This window comes from Alnus glutinosa, chromosome 2, assembly GCF_958979055.1.
Source record: "Alnus glutinosa chromosome 2, dhAlnGlut1.1, whole genome shotgun sequence".
NCBI classification, from domain to species: Eukaryota; Viridiplantae; Streptophyta; class Magnoliopsida; order Fagales; family Betulaceae; genus Alnus; species Alnus glutinosa.
The window spans coordinates 10,306,799-10,326,668 of record NC_084887.1 but is presented as its reverse complement, the minus strand read 5'-3'; the positions used below and the strand labels follow the sequence as shown (position 1 = coordinate 10,326,668).

The window sequence follows — 19,870 nt, the reverse complement described above, 5'->3', positions numbered from 1 at the left end:
ACAGATAATGGACCATAATGCTCCCACAAATAACTATATATATATATATCATATGCCAGCACAAGACCCATGTAATGCATAAAGTTCAACCTTTTGTCAACATCAATAAGACCTAAACCAAATATTTTGCACAACATGAATAGAAATAGAAAGCCCAAATATGTACAAAATTTTAGGAAAAAAATTGCATGTAAAACATTGATAAAACCCAAAGCCCCAACACCAATTTAACAAATAAAAATGACATAATTGTTGGGGTTTATGCCCTAAATCTCAATGTACTGTTGACATATAAGTTTATAATGAATAAAATTTTTATTCATTGATCTATTTTTGAGCATAAGGCATATGATTTTTTACATGCTTAATATTGTTCTATGTATATTTTGCATGTGAAATGTCATTGGATTACATTGAATATGATCTATGGTGTGAATAAAGGGTTATCACACAAGATCTCAGTCCATCATCCTTGTAATCTTAAACTTTGGATAGTTCGTAGTCGGTAATGGAATTGAGCATTCCATTTGTGAAGACTATTACACATCAAATCTTTATGATTTATCTTGATCAGGCGAAGTTGAAGGCTTTAGGTTTATGTGTAGGTGTCAAAGGAAAAACTCATACTCTTAAAACTACTTATAATATTGATTATAAATCCTGAGAGGATTGTATACTCAGATGTGAAGTGTAGATTACTTTGATGCATTTATAGGTGATGAGATGAAATTGATGGTCAATATACTCGGTGCGTTGGATGATCACAATTAACATTGTGAGAAAGCTTTTCTCAAGAATGAATCCAAGTCCTTTATTAAAAATAATAAGAAATTTTTCATTGAGATTGATTTTATGGATTGGATTATTCTAAGTCTCTGGCCAAAGCATTTTGGCATGAGATACTGAAATACAAAGTACATGTGATAAGTATTTCATGAGTACGAGAATAATATATAAAATCAGGGGACTCAAGGAAAAAGAGGTTGAAAATTCAATGATAGTATCTTTGGCTTTAATTCTGCTACGGAAGATTTCATGGAGAAATCAAAATTCAAAATTAAGTAAATTTAAAGGATTAATTGTTTTAATAAAAAAAATATAAATTAGATTTTAATTATAATTGTTTAGTGGAATCAATTGTAATTAAATATTCATTGGAAGAGTCAGAACTATTTTGACTAGTTTTTATTTTTCCTTTAGGCTCCTCACCAAGCTGATTTAATTTAACCAGATCAGATTTTTTATTTTTTTGGCTAGTTGTTTTTATTTAATTAAAAATATATGCTAGAAAGAAACTGTGCATCAGATGCAAGGGATAGATTAAGCTTTAGGATAAAACCCAAGCTCACTAGCAGTGCAGTTGACGCATGGGCCAAGGAATTTTTTCCTGGCCCAATGCGTCAACTAAAAGGGTGGAAGGCTAGGGTTTTTCTAAGCCCTAGCCATTCACCACAAAGGCAGTTCTAGTTTATCTAGAATTGCTGCTACAACTTGTCCCACATTGCTTAAATATCATAGTCTCATAGTATTCTGAGCCTATAAATAAATGTCTGTAACTCTTCAGAAAATAAGCTATTTTGCTATAGTTCTTTAGTTTTTACTAAGAACTAATATTCTTGAGATAATTCTTTGAAAATAAGTTTAAATTTTGAAGAGCAAATTGATATTTCACTCTCTTGGTTATCATCAATCATTGGTGAAAAAATCTAAAGGTTCATCACACGTTCTTCGAGAAGCAATGAGCTTAAACACGTTCAAGTAAGTGTTTCTGCTTTATAGTTTAATTTTAAAATAGCATTGTTCTTCGCCTGTTCATCATAAAGTTCGTTCATGGATTTGAGAATTTTATTTTTTGCGGCACAATATTGTTTTTGCAAACCAATTCCCAACAAGATAACATCATTACGAATCAACCATATAACCCTAACAAAGAATTTTCAAGATAATGGAAAACTTACTTGATGAGCGAAGTCACGAAGAACACCTTTTGGTGAGAAATAACCCTAAACCACTGCAAATCGTAACAAATTACTAAGATTTTATATTGCAATATTCGTAGCCGTATTCGCAAAATGCAGATATCACTTTTAGACATCTGCATCTGCATTTACATCATGTTTTTACTAACCAAATCCATATGGTTATTATTTGCTATCTGCATATTAGGTATTGAGCTTATTTTACTCTTTTGGGCCTTTTTGGGTCTCTATTAAAGCCTATTTTAAACGATTTGGAAATAATTTGGATCGATTTTTAGTGTTTTTAGCTTGTTTTAATTTTTTTTATAGCCCTAATGTTTTGAAAACATATTAATTTCACAGTACTTTTGTCTTTTTGCCTAAGTGTTACACGAGAAAGTAACACAACCAACAAAATCATTTATAGTACCTGCTGCAAAACAAAACCGGCAACGAATAACATAAGACATAGCTATCTATCTAAAAGAACACAATCAGAGATACTCCAAAAGCTGGAAAATCTCTTATCTAACATGTTCATACACAGTTACACACTTTGATCATATGTCTACACTTCCCACTCCTAGTGAAAAGCTTCAATTTTTTTTTTTTTTTTTTAATGGAAAAAAAAAATTAAAACAATGTAAACATAATCTATATTTAATCTAAAACGACGTCATTTTGGTATTAAACACCAAAACAACATCGATTTGATGAATTTATTAAATATAATATATATAAAAATTATATATTATATACAAAGGGTATGCAGATACGGTTAAAATATATAGTATATATAAAGGGTATGTGGATGTGGTTATTAACAACATCCGCATACTCTAAAACTACTATCCGTATATGGTGATAGTGATTTTTGCTAATTGTATCCGTATATGCGGATAGCGTATAGCATATGTGAGCATTTAATATTCGCTCACATGTATATCCCTAATATTAGAATGAGCCAATAAAAAATTAAAAAAAAAAAATAAAAAAAAAGTTAAATACATTTTTACCCTCTGTGGTTTAAAGACTTTATTTTTTGCCGCCTTTACTTCATTTCGTACTGCAGATCACACCTCGTTTATAGCTAAAGACAGAGATGGTACTTCTGTCCATAAATTGACAAAAGTCCACATCAACACTCTTAAAAAAACTTACACATGTCCTATGTCCCACTAAAAAAAAAAATAATAAATAAATAAATAAACAATTAAAAAACTTTTCTTTTAAAAAAAAGATTAAAAAAAATCTAATTTTTTTTATAAAAAAAATAAATTAGGAGTGGCTGGAGCCACCCACATGACCCTTGGGGGTGATTCGGCCACTCCCAAAGATCAAAATGGGGGAGGCCGAAACTATCCCAGAGAGCCTTGGGGGTGGTAGAGCCAATCTTTTTTGGCCTGGGGGTGGTTCAGCCACCCCCAAGGGCCAAACCCTAAGACCGTTTTTTTTTTTGTTGGTGGTTCAGCCACCTCTAGACTGGCCAGTCTAGGGTTGTTGAACCCACCCCCTGCCAAAAGTGGGTGGCCAAGCCACCCCCAAAGGCCATAGAGGTGGTTCGGTCACCCCTAATATATATATATATATATATATATATATATATATATATATATATATATATATATATATATATATATATATATATATATATATATATATATATATATATATATATATATATATATATTTGAAAAAGTAGATTTCTTTAATGTTTTTATCTTTTTAAATGTTATTAATATTTTTAGTTTTTTAGTTTTTTTTTTTAAATTTTAATTAGGTATAGGTACACATGTCGGTTTTTTAAGGCTAGTGACGTGGACTTCCATCAATTTTTGGATGGAGGTTATGTCTTCATCTTTAAACATAAATGAAGTATTATCTGCGATACAAAATAAAGTACAGGGCACAAAATAAATTTTTTAAACCACATAAGGTCAAACGTATTTAACAAAAAAAAAAAGAAAAGAAGAAGAAGACAAAAGAATGCCTACTTTTTCATCGAAATGGAAATACCGAAACTCACATGTTGTTAGAGTTTTTTTAAACAGGGCATGTATTCCTCATTTATTACGAAGCAAATATACAAAAGGCACGTGCATAGGGAAAAAAAAAAAAAAAAACAACAACTAACTAAAGAAGAAAATACAAATTGCATAAGCTATCAAAAAATGCCGCAAATTAGATTTGGAATCCGACTCTAATACTTCAACTATATGACCTCATTTGGTTTGCGGCATGACTATTCCATTAGGAAAGGGAATAGCTATTCCTAAGAATAGAAGATGATGGAATGGAGTAATTATTCTTAATCTTTAGTTTGGTAACAATTCATATACTTTAATTGAAATACAATCAAAATTACTAAAAAAACCCCACATTATATATATATATATAAATTAAATTAAATTAAATTATAAATTAAAAAAAAAAATTGAAAACTATAGGGTGACTGACCACCCATTGCCACCCCCGGAGACCACTCCGGGGATGGTTGCGGCCACCCTCGAAGCCCATCGAGGGTGGCCTGTGCCATCCCCAAATGGTGTCGGGGGTGGTGCGACCACCCCTAGCGCCATATGTGGCTGGCCGACCACCCATTGGGGTGGTCGGCCAGCCACTATTAAGGTAGGGTTGGGGTTTCTATTTTTTCGTTTTTCGTTTTTCTTTTTCTTTTTTTGAAAAAATTTGAAAGAAAATAAAAAATAATAGTGGTTTTTCCTGGAAAATCTAATCTATTCTCATTGGAACAGCTATTCCTCTCATTTTTAAGTGAAATAGGTATTCATCTTTGTAAGAGAATAGGTATTCCAATGGGACTAACTATTCCAATGAATAGATCCCTACCAAACATTAGAATGACTATTCCATAGAAATAGTCATTCCATTCCGATGGTTTATTCCACGAACCAAAAACGAGGCATATATAATGACAAAGCGCTATAAGGCAGGGCTGGCTCGATACATTTTAGAGCCTTAAACAAGAAGTTTAAGTGGTGCATTTTATTAAAAATTAAATATTATTTAATTTAAAATTCATTCTTTTCGCTTTTTGAGATGCAAAATTACTTATTAAGTTTTTATATTTAAGTTTTTTTAACATTTCTTTTTCAATTGATAATATGGTTAATCCATTTAATCTTTATTGTGACATTGTTGATCTTAGATTCTTAAATAGGATTTTAATCTTTATGATAGAATTATCTAACACTTTTAACCTGCTCAAAGAAAGGCAAATTAGTGTAAAAATATTTCCTAATATCGTAAAAATAAAAAAAATAAAAAAAAAATAAAAAAAATAATGCAATTGATTGATTGAGTTTTTGGTAAATAATTTTTTTCTTTCTTTCTTTCTTTCTTTTTATTTTTTATTTTTATTTTTATTTTTATCACTGATCAGATATGAAATGATTTTAAGGAATGGGGTAATATATTGCATTTGCTGAATAAATATGAACAAGCTTCAAGTCAAAAGCTAAACAATGAGAAAATTGCTATCTTCTTCGGTACCAATATAGGTAGGGCTTTCAAGGACTATCAGCAATTCAATGGGGATTTTAGCCACTAGAGGTTATGAAAAGTATCTGGGGCTGCCTGCAATGGTGGGGCGCTAAAAAAACCACACCTTTGCAGGGATCTTGGATAGAGTTCAATAGAAATTAGATGGCTCGAAGGAGAGGTTTTTATCACAAGCATGGAAGGAGGTCTTGATTAAGGCTGTAGTGCAAGCTATCCCGACATATAACATGGGGGTTTTTCTGTTGCCCAAGACCCTGTGCAAGAGAATAAATTCCTTAATCAGCAAGTTTTGGTGGGGGCATCAACACAACATCACTAAGGCAGCTTGGATGAGGTGGGACAGCATGGGAAAATCTAAGTCTTCTAATGGTATGGGCTTCAGGGACTTGGAAGTATTTAATCTTGCATTACTAGCCAAGCAGGGGTGGGGATTAGTGCAGCAGCCAAAATCTATGGTGGCAACTATCCTGAGGGATAAATACTATCGGGGTGGTGAGTTTATGCATGCTTCATTGGGCCGAAATCCCTCATATGCATGGAAAAGTTCATTCAAAGCGAGGGAAGTGTTGGAAAGGGATCTGGTTTGGCGAGTTGGGAATGGGAACAAATTAGGATTTGGGGGGATCAGTGGCTCCCAATTCCTTCTTCTTATAAGGTCTAATTTCCTGTGATTTGTCTCAACCCGGAGGCCATAGTCAATTCTCTGTTAGATCCGACTACAGGTGGGTGGAATGTTTCACTCATTGGGGCATCTTTTTATGCTAGTGAAGCTAACACCATATGCAGCTTGCTCCCTAACCTTCTAGGAATCCTAACAAAAGAATTTGGATTGGTTCGTCTAATGGTTGCTACTCTGTGAAGAGTGGTTACCATTTTGAGATGAATAGAAGAGCACAACCTTGAGGGGAAGCTTCAAGATCTCAGGAGAACAAGGAGGTTTGGAAGGCAAACTGGAAGTTGCAGGACCCTGAAGTGTTGAAAAATTTCGCTTGGAAGTTCTATAATAATATATTACCAACAAAAACTGCCCTCTTTAGAAAGCACCTAGTGCAGGATCCTCTCTATCCTTTGTGCTATTCTTGCCCTAAAGATGTATGGCATGTGTTGTGGAGCTTGAGAAATAAGAAAGACTTCTAATTTACGGTGTGTGTGTGTGTGTGTGTGTGTGTGTGTGTGTGTGTGTGTTTGTGTGTGTGAATAATGTGTAACAAAATATCAAAGTGCGGAATTTAAATGAGATAGATATTTTGTTAACGAAGTGGAAACTCAATTAAGAGAAAAACCACTTCGTGGCAGCCAAACCTAGGCATTCCACTATTCAGAAAATAAAGCTAATAACAAAGCAGTAACACTCACATACCCTGATGCAGCGATCGTACCTTGCACTCTAACGTGTACCTATACACGAATGTTTCCTAACCAGGTCACCTACCTGAAGGGGTCTTCAATGGATTCCTTTAGCTTAAGGCTCCTCCCTAAGCTAGACTTCACATGAATAGAAACCACACACCGAGCAACTCTTAGAGAGCTAGCAGATTTATACAATTTCTACCTAAACACCCTTTTTAAGCTCTAAAGAATTCAATACCGAATTCTGTAAATAATACATGCCTAGTGGCCTCTATTTATAGACTTAGAATGCCTAAATTGCCACTGATTTGGATTTCTCTAAGCAGCTTCCGAATGGAGGCATAGAGCGTCCGGACGGTGAACTGTGCAATTGTCTTTCCATAATGCGCTAGTTTCCTTATTAAGGTCATGTTCGGATGGTGTTGCCTTAACATCCAGACGGTTGCAAGCTGTCTTTCCAGATCCGTGTCTGCAAAGGAAATCTAGATTCTTCTCGAACACTGAAGAGAGTCCGGACGGTGTTGCCCTGACGTCCGGACAGATGCACGCTGAGCTGTCAGAATCTTCTCGACACTGGAGGGCGTCCGGACGATTCACTGGACCGTCCAAACGGGAACAAGGGATCTGACTTTTGCTGAGTTGAAAACTTCGTAGAATCTTCCTGGAACTCTAAAATTGCCTTCTTGAAATTTGTGACACTGAAACTTGTCATAATAAAGCTATTTCCATATTAGAAAAATAAACTCTAAATATATGAAGATTTCTGAAATAATACTGTATCCCTGTTAAGATAGCATCATTACATGATAGTGGTTTTATCAACAGAATGAAGCCAATAAAACTAACAGAGTTGTTCAGCCTTGGTGGCAGTTTGGTAAGAGGGAAAGAAATTGATGCAGAAGCTTGCCTTGCTAGAGAGTGATGGTATGGGTTTTTTCAAACAGTTAAAGGAGAGGTTGGATGATGATGATTTCATCTTTGCTTTAACCATGGCCAGATGCCTCTAGCTGTGCCGAAATGCCGAAATTCTTTTGTCTTTGATAGGGGCTTCATGCCCCCCCAAACAGGTGGTGCAGCAAGCCCAAGAGACAGTGTTAAATTCCACCATGTACATTGAGTGTTTAGCCCCAACGGCCTTTGTGCAAGAGTCTAGCAAACAATGGTGGTCACCACCACCTGTGGGCTTCCTGAAATTGAATTGGGATGCAACTCTCAATAGAACTACGAGGACTATGGGCATGGGGAAAGTCTTAAGGAATGAAAATGGTTAGTTGGTGGCAGCAACGGCTCAAGTTGTCTCTTAAGTCAATGATCCGAGTGTGGTTGAGGTCGTGGCCCTTTGGCGAGCGGCCAAGATGTGCAGCGACTTGGGCTATGCACGAATTATCTTCGAAGGTGGCTATTTGAATGTTGTTAATGTTGTGTGCCAAGATCTCCCTTGTTGGAACAATTACGGCCAGGTGATTGAGGATACAATTACAAAGCTTTAAGATTTTCATTATCATGCAATAAGGCATGTTAGTCGTGTAGCCAACATGGCTACTCATGTGTTAACCAAAATTGTTTTGAATCAGTCTCTAGACTCTGTATGGGTGGAGGAATGTTCTTCCTCTATCTTTCTATTGTACTCGCCAAGAAAGTCTTCATGGCTTGATTAATAATATCCATGATTTTCAAAAAAAATTGAATAAGACTTGAATAGGGAAATTGAGATAAAAAAATAAAAATAAAAATGGAAACTTATAAAGTGTAGGATTTGGAATTGAATAAAATATTTCGAGAACGATAGAAATTTCCTACAAACCGGTTTGTAGGAAATTTTATATAACCCACATATAAGATTGACATGTGTCCCTTCATATGTGAGAAACACATGTTGTTTTAATAGCATGTGCTTCTCACATGCTTTTTTAATAGTATTAATTAAAAATAAAAAATGTGTTTCTCATATGTTTAAATGACACATACCATTCTTATATGTTGGTTGTATGAAATTTTCTACAAACCAGTTTGTAGGAAATTTTTGTCCTTTAGGAGAATTTATATCTTCTTAACATTTAATTTTTCTTTTCTCATTATATTTTGAATGTTGGACTTAATCATAAATGCACTATTTTTGAAGGTTGTGTGTGTATTGAAGCAACACATATAAGAGAGAGAGAGAGAGAGAGAGAGAGAGAGAGAAAACCTCATATCTCATGCAATGATATTAATGCATTTCTTAAATATTTTTTTTACCGTAATTTGTGGCCTTAATTAAAAAATATTGACAGTAATTAAATAAAATATTTAGAGACTTTCTATCTTCTTAGCATTTTTTTTTTCATTCTATTTTGAACGTTGGACACAATAATAAATGCACTATTTTTTAATGTTGTGTGTATACTGAAACAACAAACATAAGAGCGAGAGAGAGAGAGAGAGAGAGAGAGAGAGAGAGAGAGGGAACTCATATCTCATGCAATGATATTAATGTATTTCTTAATTATTTTTTTACCATAATTTGTGGTCTTAATTAAATAATATTGACAGTAGTTAAATAAGATATTTAAAAACTTTTCATCTTCTTAACATATATATATATATATATATATATATATATATATATATATATATATTCTATTTTGAACCTTGGACTCAATCATAAATACACTGAGTGTGTTTGGTAAATGGTTGTGTTGTGAAATTTTTGTTTGAAAATAGTAGTAAGAAGTGATTAATGTGATATAAAGTATAAAAAAGTTTGGATTTGTTTGATAGAAAAGTGAAAAGTTTTCTTTTGTAGTTTTTTTTTTTTTTTTTACTTGAATAGTAATAAAAAATGATTGATGTGATATAAAAAGTGAAAAAAAAAAAAAAAAAAAGTTAGAATGTTTTGGATTTCACTTTTTTGAGAGAAGTGAAAAGAAATAAAGAGGGAGATGAGAGTGTTGTGTGTGTACTTAAGCAACACATGTAAGAAAGAGATAAAAAAAACCATATATCTCATGCAACGATATTAATGCATTTCTTAATATATTTTTACCATAATTTGGAGCCTTAATTAAAGAATATTGATGGTAATTAAGGCTAATTTTTTTTTGAAATAAATTTTCATTAATATTTCATAATTAAGGGCCTTATTAAATTGGAGTCGCAAGCATGATATTAATGCATTTCTTATTATATTTGTACCGTAATTTGGGGCCTTACTTAAAGAATATTGATAGAAATTAGGGCCTAAAATTTTTAATTTATTTTTTGGAAATAAATCTCCATTAAGATTTCTTAATTGCAGTCCTGGGGCCTTAGACGGCCGCCTAATCCGCCTAAGGCTCCAACCAGCCTCGCTATAAGGATAACAATCATAACAAATACATATGTAGTTGAATTAAAATACTCACCTACTAATAAATTATGAGAAATGTTTGTTTTCATTCTCTAGTTCTCATATTGCTCATCTTCGTACAAGAGATATGGAAATCCACTATTGAATTTGTGAGACCACATGTGGGTTTCATATACATAATGATAGATTTGCAAAGAGATGTGAAAGAAAATAATACCAAACACATTTTAATATGCCACTTGATAAAGTTGTATAAGGAGAGCAATCTTTAACAAATAAATATTTAGTTAAAACAAAAATATTATATACCAGACCGATGCCTCATATACTGATGTGACAGTGCCAATTCATCATTGGATCAATTCTTGTTAAAAAAAAATTAAAATTAAAAGTAAATTGTTACTACCACATTATAAGATGGTTTTTTTCTTTTTTCTTTTTTCTTTTTTTAAAGGGAAATTGTAATTTCATAGATAATCAGCTACGATAAGTTCAGAATTGACAATTCCCATAATACAGGACGGAATAGAATCTAACCAAACTTGGTTCAACTGGCAAGAAATAGCAAATCTAGTAAGTGTATGAGCAGCAACATTAACACCACATTATAAGATGTTGGTGTGGTATACAATATTATTAAGAAAAAAAATATATTATATATAGTTGAATTCGAATAAAATCACCTACTAATAAATGTTTTAGAAATTAGAAACTGACTCTAACACTCCAATTACAATTATAAAGTTCTAAAAGGATAACAAAATCTTTAACAAAAAGATATTATAAAGTTTTTTTAATTAAAAAGATATTTAGTTAAATTCAGAAAGTCATCTAATAATAATAAATAAATATATGAGAAATTAATTAAAAGACGTGATTTATTTTCCTGGTCAATGGACATAACACGCCTCAGCCCAAACGAGATCTCCTTCCAAGACATGGCGCTCTCGTATCTCCAGCGCCCACTTCAATTCCACTCTTTCCAAACCCTAATACCCATCCTACCTTCTCTCCACCACCACCATTTCAAGGAGGTTTCTTCGCTTGTCCATCAGGTTTCATAGAAATTCGTTCCTCAACTGAATGGTTAATTAATAGATTCATCAGATCAAAAACTTCTTTTGCCTCTATCAGCATATTTGCGGACGCACTTCGGTCTTCGCAAAGAGGGGATACTGGCGGAGGCAAAAGAAGTTTTTGATCTGATAGTTATGATAATTATGACCGTTTTCGCGTGATGACCGCTCGTTTCCAGATTGGATTTACGTCCTCAAGGTCCGATTTATTCTTTACTCCAATATTTTCTTGATTTCCAATATGCCCATCTCCTTGGAAGAAGATTTATTGATATGGTTAATTTTCTTTCAACATGCAATTGCTTCTATAGCCTGCTTGTTTCTTATGCTGTATCCAAAAGGCATTGCTGATGTTTTACTTGCTTTATTGAATCCCTCCTTTTTTTTTGCGTCTTGAATCATAGGAGAACCTGTGTCGCGCGAATGTTCTAATATAATTTAGAGTTGTGTTATTTGCACACACAAATTTTGTACACACGTTGTACACACACCCATTGTGAGTGTGTACAAAGTGTGTAAAAATATCATTTTCCTACAATTTATGTTATTTTCTTTTGGAGTTAGACTGCGGATGCATTTTGTGAGAGAGAATTTGCTAGCTGTTCTTTTGTTTTTGTGCCCTTTTTTTTTTTAAAAAAAAATAAAAAATCCAAGTACGGTAGAACCTGTTCTACTCGAATAGAACGCATAGGAGTGTGCTTGTCATGCTCATTCTATGCGGATCAAAGAATGTGTAATGGGTTTTTCTTGGTTTATGTATTTTGGTGATTTGCGTATGGAAATATGATTGAAATGGACATTTAGTGAAATATGGATTAAAGATGATGGATTGATGATGGAAAATTCTGGATAAACTTGTATTGAAATGATAAGAGCAGATTCGAGATTTCTCAATCTTCAGGAAATTTCTAGTAACAAAATTCTGACAATTCTTTTCTTCCCTATTCTCTCCGAGAGAATTTACTAGCTGTTCTTTTGTTTGTTCCAGAAGCTTTTTGTGCCCATTTTTTTTTTAACAAAAAAAAAAATCCAAGTACGGTAGAACCTGTTGTACTCAAATAGAACGCATAGGAGTGTGCTTGTCATGCTCATTCTATGCAGATCAAAGAATGTGTAATGGGTTTTTCTTGGTTTATGTATTTTGGTGATTTGTGTATGGAAATATGATTGAAATGGATATTTAGTGAAATATGGATTAAAGATGATGGATTGATGATGGAAAATTATGGATAAACTTGTATTGAAATGATAAGAGCAGATTCGAGATTTCTCAATCTTCAGGAAATTTCTAGTAACAAAATTCTGACAATTCTTTTCTTCCCTATTCTCTCAGGATTGGGTTGTTCTTATAGACTCAGTCTGTCACAATTTGCTAACAGAATGTCCAGCTGTTTCCTAGTGATTAAAATGCAAAACAATTACAAATAAAACCCAAACTACAATTAAAGGATAGACCCATTAAAGGCGCACTAACCTAATAAACCCATTAAAAGCCCACTACATAATAGACCCCTTACATAATGACTCTGGCTGGACAATTAAATGGATGACCATTTTTTTTTTTGATAAGTAAGAAAACTTTATATAGAAGCGTAAGGCGCCTCTAGTACACCGGGAGTATACACAGAAATAGCCAAAGGTAACTCATAAAAAGAAAAACCCAACCAAACCCATTAGGACCAACCCTAAAACCCGCATGCAGCACCCACAACACCCAGAACCACAAGAAACCCAAAGCCCAAAAAAACCCCCCAACATTCACCCAAAAGCACCCAAACCCATTGAATTTGGAATAGATGGTGGTGGGACTCTCAGGCTTTAGCAGGAAGACTTTTGTCCTCTAAAGATGATGTGGCTTTTAAAATTACCATTGAATTTGGAATAGATCACTATTGTATTTTGATCCAATGGTAATTTTAAAAGCCACATCTCTTTTAGAGGGATAAGAGACTGACAAAAGTCTTCCTTCTAGCATTACTCTATTTGGATGGTTATGTTTCTTATATTATCAAATTGTGATGATAAATAAAGCACATAAATGGATTGAGTTGTGTCAAATCTCTTCCGGGGGGAGGATTGGAGAGGGTGATGGGCTTTTACAAAGAATGGTGAAGTTCTAGCGACCAAGGATGGAAAGTTGTTTTCTTACATACCTAGTAGCCAACGAACTTTGGATCTAACATTCGTAGCCTGCTTTATTTGAATACTTATGGGAAGAGCTTTGTTCTACTGAATGTAGCAGTCTGGCAGATGGAGTTTTGGGAGGGCAGGGGACTTCGTCTTCTGTTGGTAAGCACTAGGAGAAAGAAAAGTTAGGAAGAGAAAAAGGAAGATACAGATGTCAGCCTTGCTCCATTGTTTTAGCACTTGGAAAATTTTCAGTTTTATCCTTGTTTCAGTTTCAGGTCTTGGACTTTGTTTCAGTGATTGATGGGCTTATGTGAAAATCGAAATGTATCCGGCATAGAAACTCACTATTGTATTCGTTTTCATTTCCTCAGTCAGTGCCCCTTTTCTAGTGTTAGCGTTTTCATTCTGCATTCTCTCACGTGGGTTAACTGTCTTTCCAGGTTGGGACAAATGTCAGGGGTCAATTGCAAGCAAGCAGGAAAAGGTAAGCTATCAATAATCAATTGCAGACTTTGCAGTAATACGTTTGTTACTTTCTTTCTTTTTTTCAATGACAGGGATCATATAATTCATAAATGTAGAAATAATAAAAGAAAATGTCCGCAGCTAGAATGTTTTTATGTTTGTGATTGGTCAAATGACAAGAATCAGAACATTTAATTGTTTTGGAACTTGGAAGAAAATTAATGGGAGAGATGTACTCAAGCTTAGAGTGTGTCATGTGTGTGTGTCCTCATCAAAAAAGAAAACAGAAAACAGAAGAAAAGGAAAAAAATTCCAGTAGCAGAGTATTTGCAGTTTGACTGCAAGTAGTTCATGCTGCTACTTGTCTGTTTATTTGAGTATAAGCTGGGTATGAAGCAATGAAATAACTTGGAGCTAAAAAGTGAAGAAGAGGTTTAGTTTTATGGCAGCTACCATGGAGGTTTTTGTAATTCTTCTTCATCATGTTTGTGGGTTGTTTTGATACTTCAGAAAAAACTTAGATTGCATGACAGCAAGTCTATTTGCACTTAGACCGCTAAACTTTAAAAAGTAACACTTCACCTCTTCAACTACTTTTTCATTTTAAGTTACACCCTCTGTTAGCATAATGGCATTGAAATGGACGGAAAATGATGTCACTATAAGCACTTGCTGCTCTATATAGTGATATAGAAGTATAGATTCTGCCACCAGATCTCCTGTGTCACAGAATTAGGTTTTAGACAATCAACTACTTGGCCACCTCATTCATCCTCGTCTCTTTCTTTGTGAAACCAACAGTCCACTGCTGATGCACGATCACCTACCATTTTGTTTTGCAACATATAATGAAGCTGGAAGATTAGAGCAATCTTTTTACATTGTCATCTAGGAAAAGAACTAAGGCGACCTAGTTCCAACACTAGGGATAATTCCTTTTAAGTGAATTGTAGATGGATAATAATCAGCTAGATAAACAAGGAATAATTTATGTTTTGAGATAATTTATGTTTTGGCTTTTAATTACTATGATTGAACACATGGTAGCTAGTGTAGTAAGGCATAAGTCAGTTTCTGAAAGGTAGTTCTCTATTGGAGAAGTTCATGTAATTAGGAAACTATGGATGACCCTTTCTGCAATTGTGTGGTATTCATAAGTTTTGCAAATGACATTATAAAATTCTGACGGTAGGAATTTCTACTTAAGTGGTTTGCTATTTACCTCCGCGTTCGTAATGATTGATATTCTATAGTTCACCATAATTTATAGAAGTCTTTGTGAAAATGATTGATATTTACTCCTGTATGTTTGTGTGAAGGTGAAATGGAACATATTAGTATGTAAGGGTTTGGGGTGAAAGGGGCCTATGACTTACCAAGATACTTGCAAAAATAAGAGATAACATGACCGATTCCTTTTGAAGTTGTGGAAGTGAACACAGTTTTGCACACTAAAAATTTTACATATTACTTTGAAAGATGAAAGGGAAATTAGTCTTCACTTAATAGCGATCTTATCACCTCTAGACTTCCACTGAAACAATATATGTCCAAACCCTGTTGTAGAAGATTTGTTTAGACAACATGCCCAGGCCCAACTCCTTGGAAGAAGATTTATTGATATGCAGTATATAGAGTATCTATTTGTGTGTGCAGCATGTATTTTTGTGTGGATACAATATTTCAAGCCTTATTCTTTAGGGTTAAATACGTTTTTAGTACTTAAGTTTTGGAAACTTTATTTTTTGGTATTTGAGTTTCAATTTGCATCACAGATGGTACATCCGTTTTGGGAAAAGACCAAATTAGTACCTCAGTTAAGTTTTCCATCCAAAAACTAATAGCCGGCCACGTCACTGCCACTTAGCACTACTAGGAACACGACATATGTCCTTTTCGACATGTCAGCACCCACATAATTGCCAAATTCCCCCAAAATCAGTAAATGACGTGGGTGTGTGATTTTGAAGTGTTTGGGAGATTTGGCAATTATGTGGGTGCTGACATTCGAAAGGGGCAGGTGTCATGTTCCTAGTGGTGGTATGTGGTAGTGACATGGCGGTGACGTGGCGGGCCATTAGTTTTTAGACGGAAAACTTGACTGAGGTATTAATTGGTTTTTTCCCAAAATTGAAGTATCATTTATTATGTGAATTGAAACTCAGGTACCAAAAAATAAAGTTTTCAAAACTCAGGTACTAAAAACGTATTTAACCCTATTCTTTATTGGTGCTATGTATTTTGTGTCATAAAAGCTGCTATAATTTTTTCACGTGCAAAACTAACAACATGTGTATCAATTTCCTGATCAATTTTGGAATTTCATTTTAAAATAATGGGGAATGTGAACTATGTTGTCCAAGTTAAACCTCTTTATATCTTGATGTCTTCATTAACTAGAATTTCTGTAGAGTGTAAACTATTTGCTTCATCTTTTTTCCAGGAGGTTTTACTGATGTAGTAGTCCCAAGCCCCACCTAATTAGGGGTTTAATTTCGGGCCTGTTATAACCGGCCGGGAAACCGTAATCGGGTACTAACTGGCTCCGGGTAACTGAAAAACCGGATTGGTACCCGGTTATAAATAACCGGGTAACCGGGCACTTGGAGCCGGAGTCGGTTATTTAGTTTTTAGACGCACGGTTATAACCGGGTAACTGGCTCCAAATGTATAAATATATATATTTAATATAAATTAAAAAATAGAAAATTACCAGTTTTGCGCTTTACCCTAAACACGATGCCCCCTCTTTTCTCTCCGCCTTTTCTTTCTTTTCTCACTTCTGACTTTTGACTCTCACGACTCACGCGGTGCCTGTTCTTCTTCGGTTCGGTGGTTCCAGAGTTCCTGTTCTTCTTCTTCTTCGGTTCACCTAGGGTTCTTCACTCTTTAGTTCCTGGAATCGTATTCTTCTTCTTCGGCAGTTCGGCCCTACATGGCTACGTATACACCCATTCACCTAGGGTTCTTCAGTTCTTCTTCTTCTTCGTCTTTGATCTTTTTCACCCTTCGTCTTTCTCTATAGGTCCGGAGCAAAAGATTACGCTTTTTCTTTGTGAAAGCCGATTTCTAATTTTTGAGGTAATCTTGGTTTTTTTTGTAGATTTGTGATTCTGTTCTATTATTTATGTTTAATTTTCTGTTGGTTGATTATTTTGGTGGTTTTGACCATTTGATTTTGAATTACAACCTGTCGATCTGGTTTTAGTCGCTTCAGTTTGTCTTGGGTTATGCCTCTGCGAGTGGTAGATTTATTCGCTTGTTGGTGGACGGGTGGTCGTTCTCAGAGTGCAGCTGCGTGGAAGATGGTCCCTTGTTGCATTCTGTGGTGCTTGTGGAGGGAACGCAATGACAGGCAGTTTGAGGACAAAGAAAGATCTATTGAGGAACTCATTTCCTTTTTCTTTCATTCCTTGTATTCTTGGGTGGCGGTGTTCCTCGCACCTTTGCCTCTTAGTTTTAATGATTTCCTTGTTCTGTTTTCTTTTTCTTCCTAGCTGCTTTTCTTGTATACTTCCTGTGTACTTGATTGCGCTTTGCGCTTTTTAATGATATCTCTCTTACTTATCAAAAAAAAAAAAAAAAAAACCTGTCGATCTGGTTTTGACAGTGAATCCCTGTGTTTGATTTGATGTAGTGTGTAAACATTTGGTGTTTGTTAGATTTTGTGATTAATTTTGCATCAATTCCCCAGGATTCAATTAAGATTATGCTAGCGATAGATCGGCCTGATTGCTGAAATTGAGTCAGATTGTCGTGGATATGTAGCTGGTCTAGGGTTTTGGTAGAAGTTTTTGCGATATTTTGTGCTTAGATAACTGATCTTGTGATTCTGTTCTATGATTAAGTTTCGAAATGATTTTGCCATATTCTGAATTTTCTACAGAGCTTATTCTACAGATGAAGTAATAAGCCCTCCTCTTTATCAACATTTGGAAGTTTAGACAACTGATTAGATAGATAGATGGTGACTAAGATTACTATTTGCCTCTTTTTTAGTTGGGTTGTTCCATTCAGGTGATGACAATGCTTCAACAAGGAATCCAAAACCGAACCACTGAAACAACTCGAGCCAATGAAACTTCTTCAGGCACCCCCATGCTATTCTGCAGGTACTTAAAAAAGAGAGAGATATGGTTGTTAAACTTTTAAGGTTGTGACTCTCTACGTATATGATTTGTTTTCCTATATTACTTTTAAATCCAGGTTGTGGTTGAGTACCGAGTTAAAGTTGCTGCCATGAATGTTGTCAGCCGAGTGGGCAAGCTGTCACTGATTGATCTTTGCTTGGGTCAGAGAGAGCCCTTGCTACAGATCAGAGGACACTTAAGATCTCTTGATGCTACAATTCTTTGTACCAGGTTAGTACAAGTGGGGATTTAAAAATTCGGTTAATAATTGGATAACCAGTAATTGGTTTATTTTATATATATACAATTAATCTTCTTTCACGCCGCGCTGCTCAGTGGCTTGATTGTGAGCTCATTACAATTAATCTTCTTATTCAATTCGTTCTGGTTGTTATGTGGGCCAAATTTACTTCATCATCTTGTAAACTTAAAAGTACATAGTTTCTGTCTGGAGCATGTGTTGATTACGTTGAAGATACCAGTGCTGGTCTAGAAGTACTAAATGAATGAATGGGGAATGTGACTTTTGCTCCCTTGCAATTGCATTGAATATTGAATTGTCTGTGCACTGGTCCAAACGTCCGTAATATATAGACTTCACGAGTCCACTTTAGAGATCTTTTCACTATTGATAGATTTTTTTATTTATTATTTTTATGGATTTTTTTATTTTGATTTTTTTTTTAAAAAAAAATCTAACAATTTATGAAAATTGATTACTTGTTTTTAATAACGGTATAATTGTAGGTTGCAAATAACAACAACCGGTTGCGTTTATTGAGAAGTGAATAACCGCTTAAACTGGTTGTGGTTGCTAGGAGTGTGCACGGGGCGGGGTGGGGTGGATTTTTGCTCTTTTTGCCCCCACCCTGCACCCCTGCGGGTTGAGAATTCTTAACCCGTGAACCGCGTGTTATAGAGTGGAACCGTGCAGGGCGAGTATGTGTGGGGCGGGGGGTGCGGGGCGAGGCGAATTCAAACCAAAGCCAATAAAATCACAAACAAATCACCGAATTTCTCGTTTCCTTGATTTTCTCAGGAACCAAACAAATTATAAAGAAATTATAGCAACAGAGAAACACCAACTTATGGATGAGGACGCAATCCCGGAGTCACAACCGAAGGTCTTGAAGTGAGCGTCGACGAATCCACCGCGCCTGTCGCCCTTTGTATCCGATTCGCGATGCTTATCAAGCTTTTGCTCTCCATGGTCACCATTTTGCAAGCCCTAGAAGAACCAGAAGAAGAAGAAGTGGATGAACGAGAAAGACGGAGATGGTCTGAGATGGAAGAAGAAGATGAGGAAAATGAAGAATATTTTAGATTAGGGAATACTCAGAATAGAAGATGCGCAACCTTTTACTTTTTACATTTTTTTTGTTCAGGGAAATGAGGGTTAAATGAATAGCTTGAAGCTTCCAGTTAAAAAACAAAAATTAAAAATTAAAAAAAAAAAAAGAATAGCAAAACACATTGTATGCATTCAGGATGCAGAGTCATTTATCAAACTTCAAACCAAATGCAAAACGCACCATTTGGAGTTAGTAGTGGCTAACAAAAACTTCTGGAAAAAAACTTCAATGCTCATCTGGCATGTGGCTTTCTAGAGTCTTCCAACCTCCCATCTTTTACAATTATACCCTTCATGCCTTCAATAATCAACAAAACTATTATTTTCCTTTTCCTTGAAATTCAGGCTTCGTCTCTTTCTTTTCCTTTCGTCATCTTTTCGCAAATCTCATTATCTCAGCCGCCGTCTCAACAATCAACATATCTCAGCCACTGCCTTCCTCCAATTCTGCTCAAAGAATCCAAAGCATGACTAGTAACGAAGAGAAAAAAGGATGACTCATTTCATTTGAAGTAAGGCGTATGACTCATGAGGGACAACTGGAGTCGCCGGACAAGGGGGTT

General features: G+C 34.9%; 1 protein-coding gene and 1 long non-coding RNA gene across 3 annotated transcripts; both read left to right on the top strand.

Moving 5' to 3' along the window:
• The first annotated feature begins 5,704 nt into the window (after positions 1-5,704).
• On the top strand, positions 5,705-6,148 carry LOC133860274 (uncharacterized mitochondrial protein AtMg00310-like). The gene has a single exon (XM_062295910.1). It carries the CDS (start codon positions 5,705-5,707, stop codon positions 6,146-6,148), a length of 444 nt encoding a protein of 147 aa, XP_062151894.1.
• Positions 6,149-11,064: 4,916 nt separating this feature from the next.
• Positions 11,065-19,868, top strand: LOC133861001 (uncharacterized). 2 transcript variants are annotated; one of them, XR_009898943.1, is made up of 5 exons: positions 11,065-11,430; positions 13,802-13,845; positions 17,826-17,938; positions 18,033-18,187; positions 18,996-19,868. It is a non-coding gene; the product is annotated as an uncharacterized LOC133861001 (long non-coding RNA). The 2 variants fall into 2 exon arrangements; XR_009898942.1 differs by lacking the exon at positions 18,996-19,868 and having other exon boundaries at positions 18,033-18,602.
• Positions 19,869-19,870: the final 2 nt, after the last annotated feature.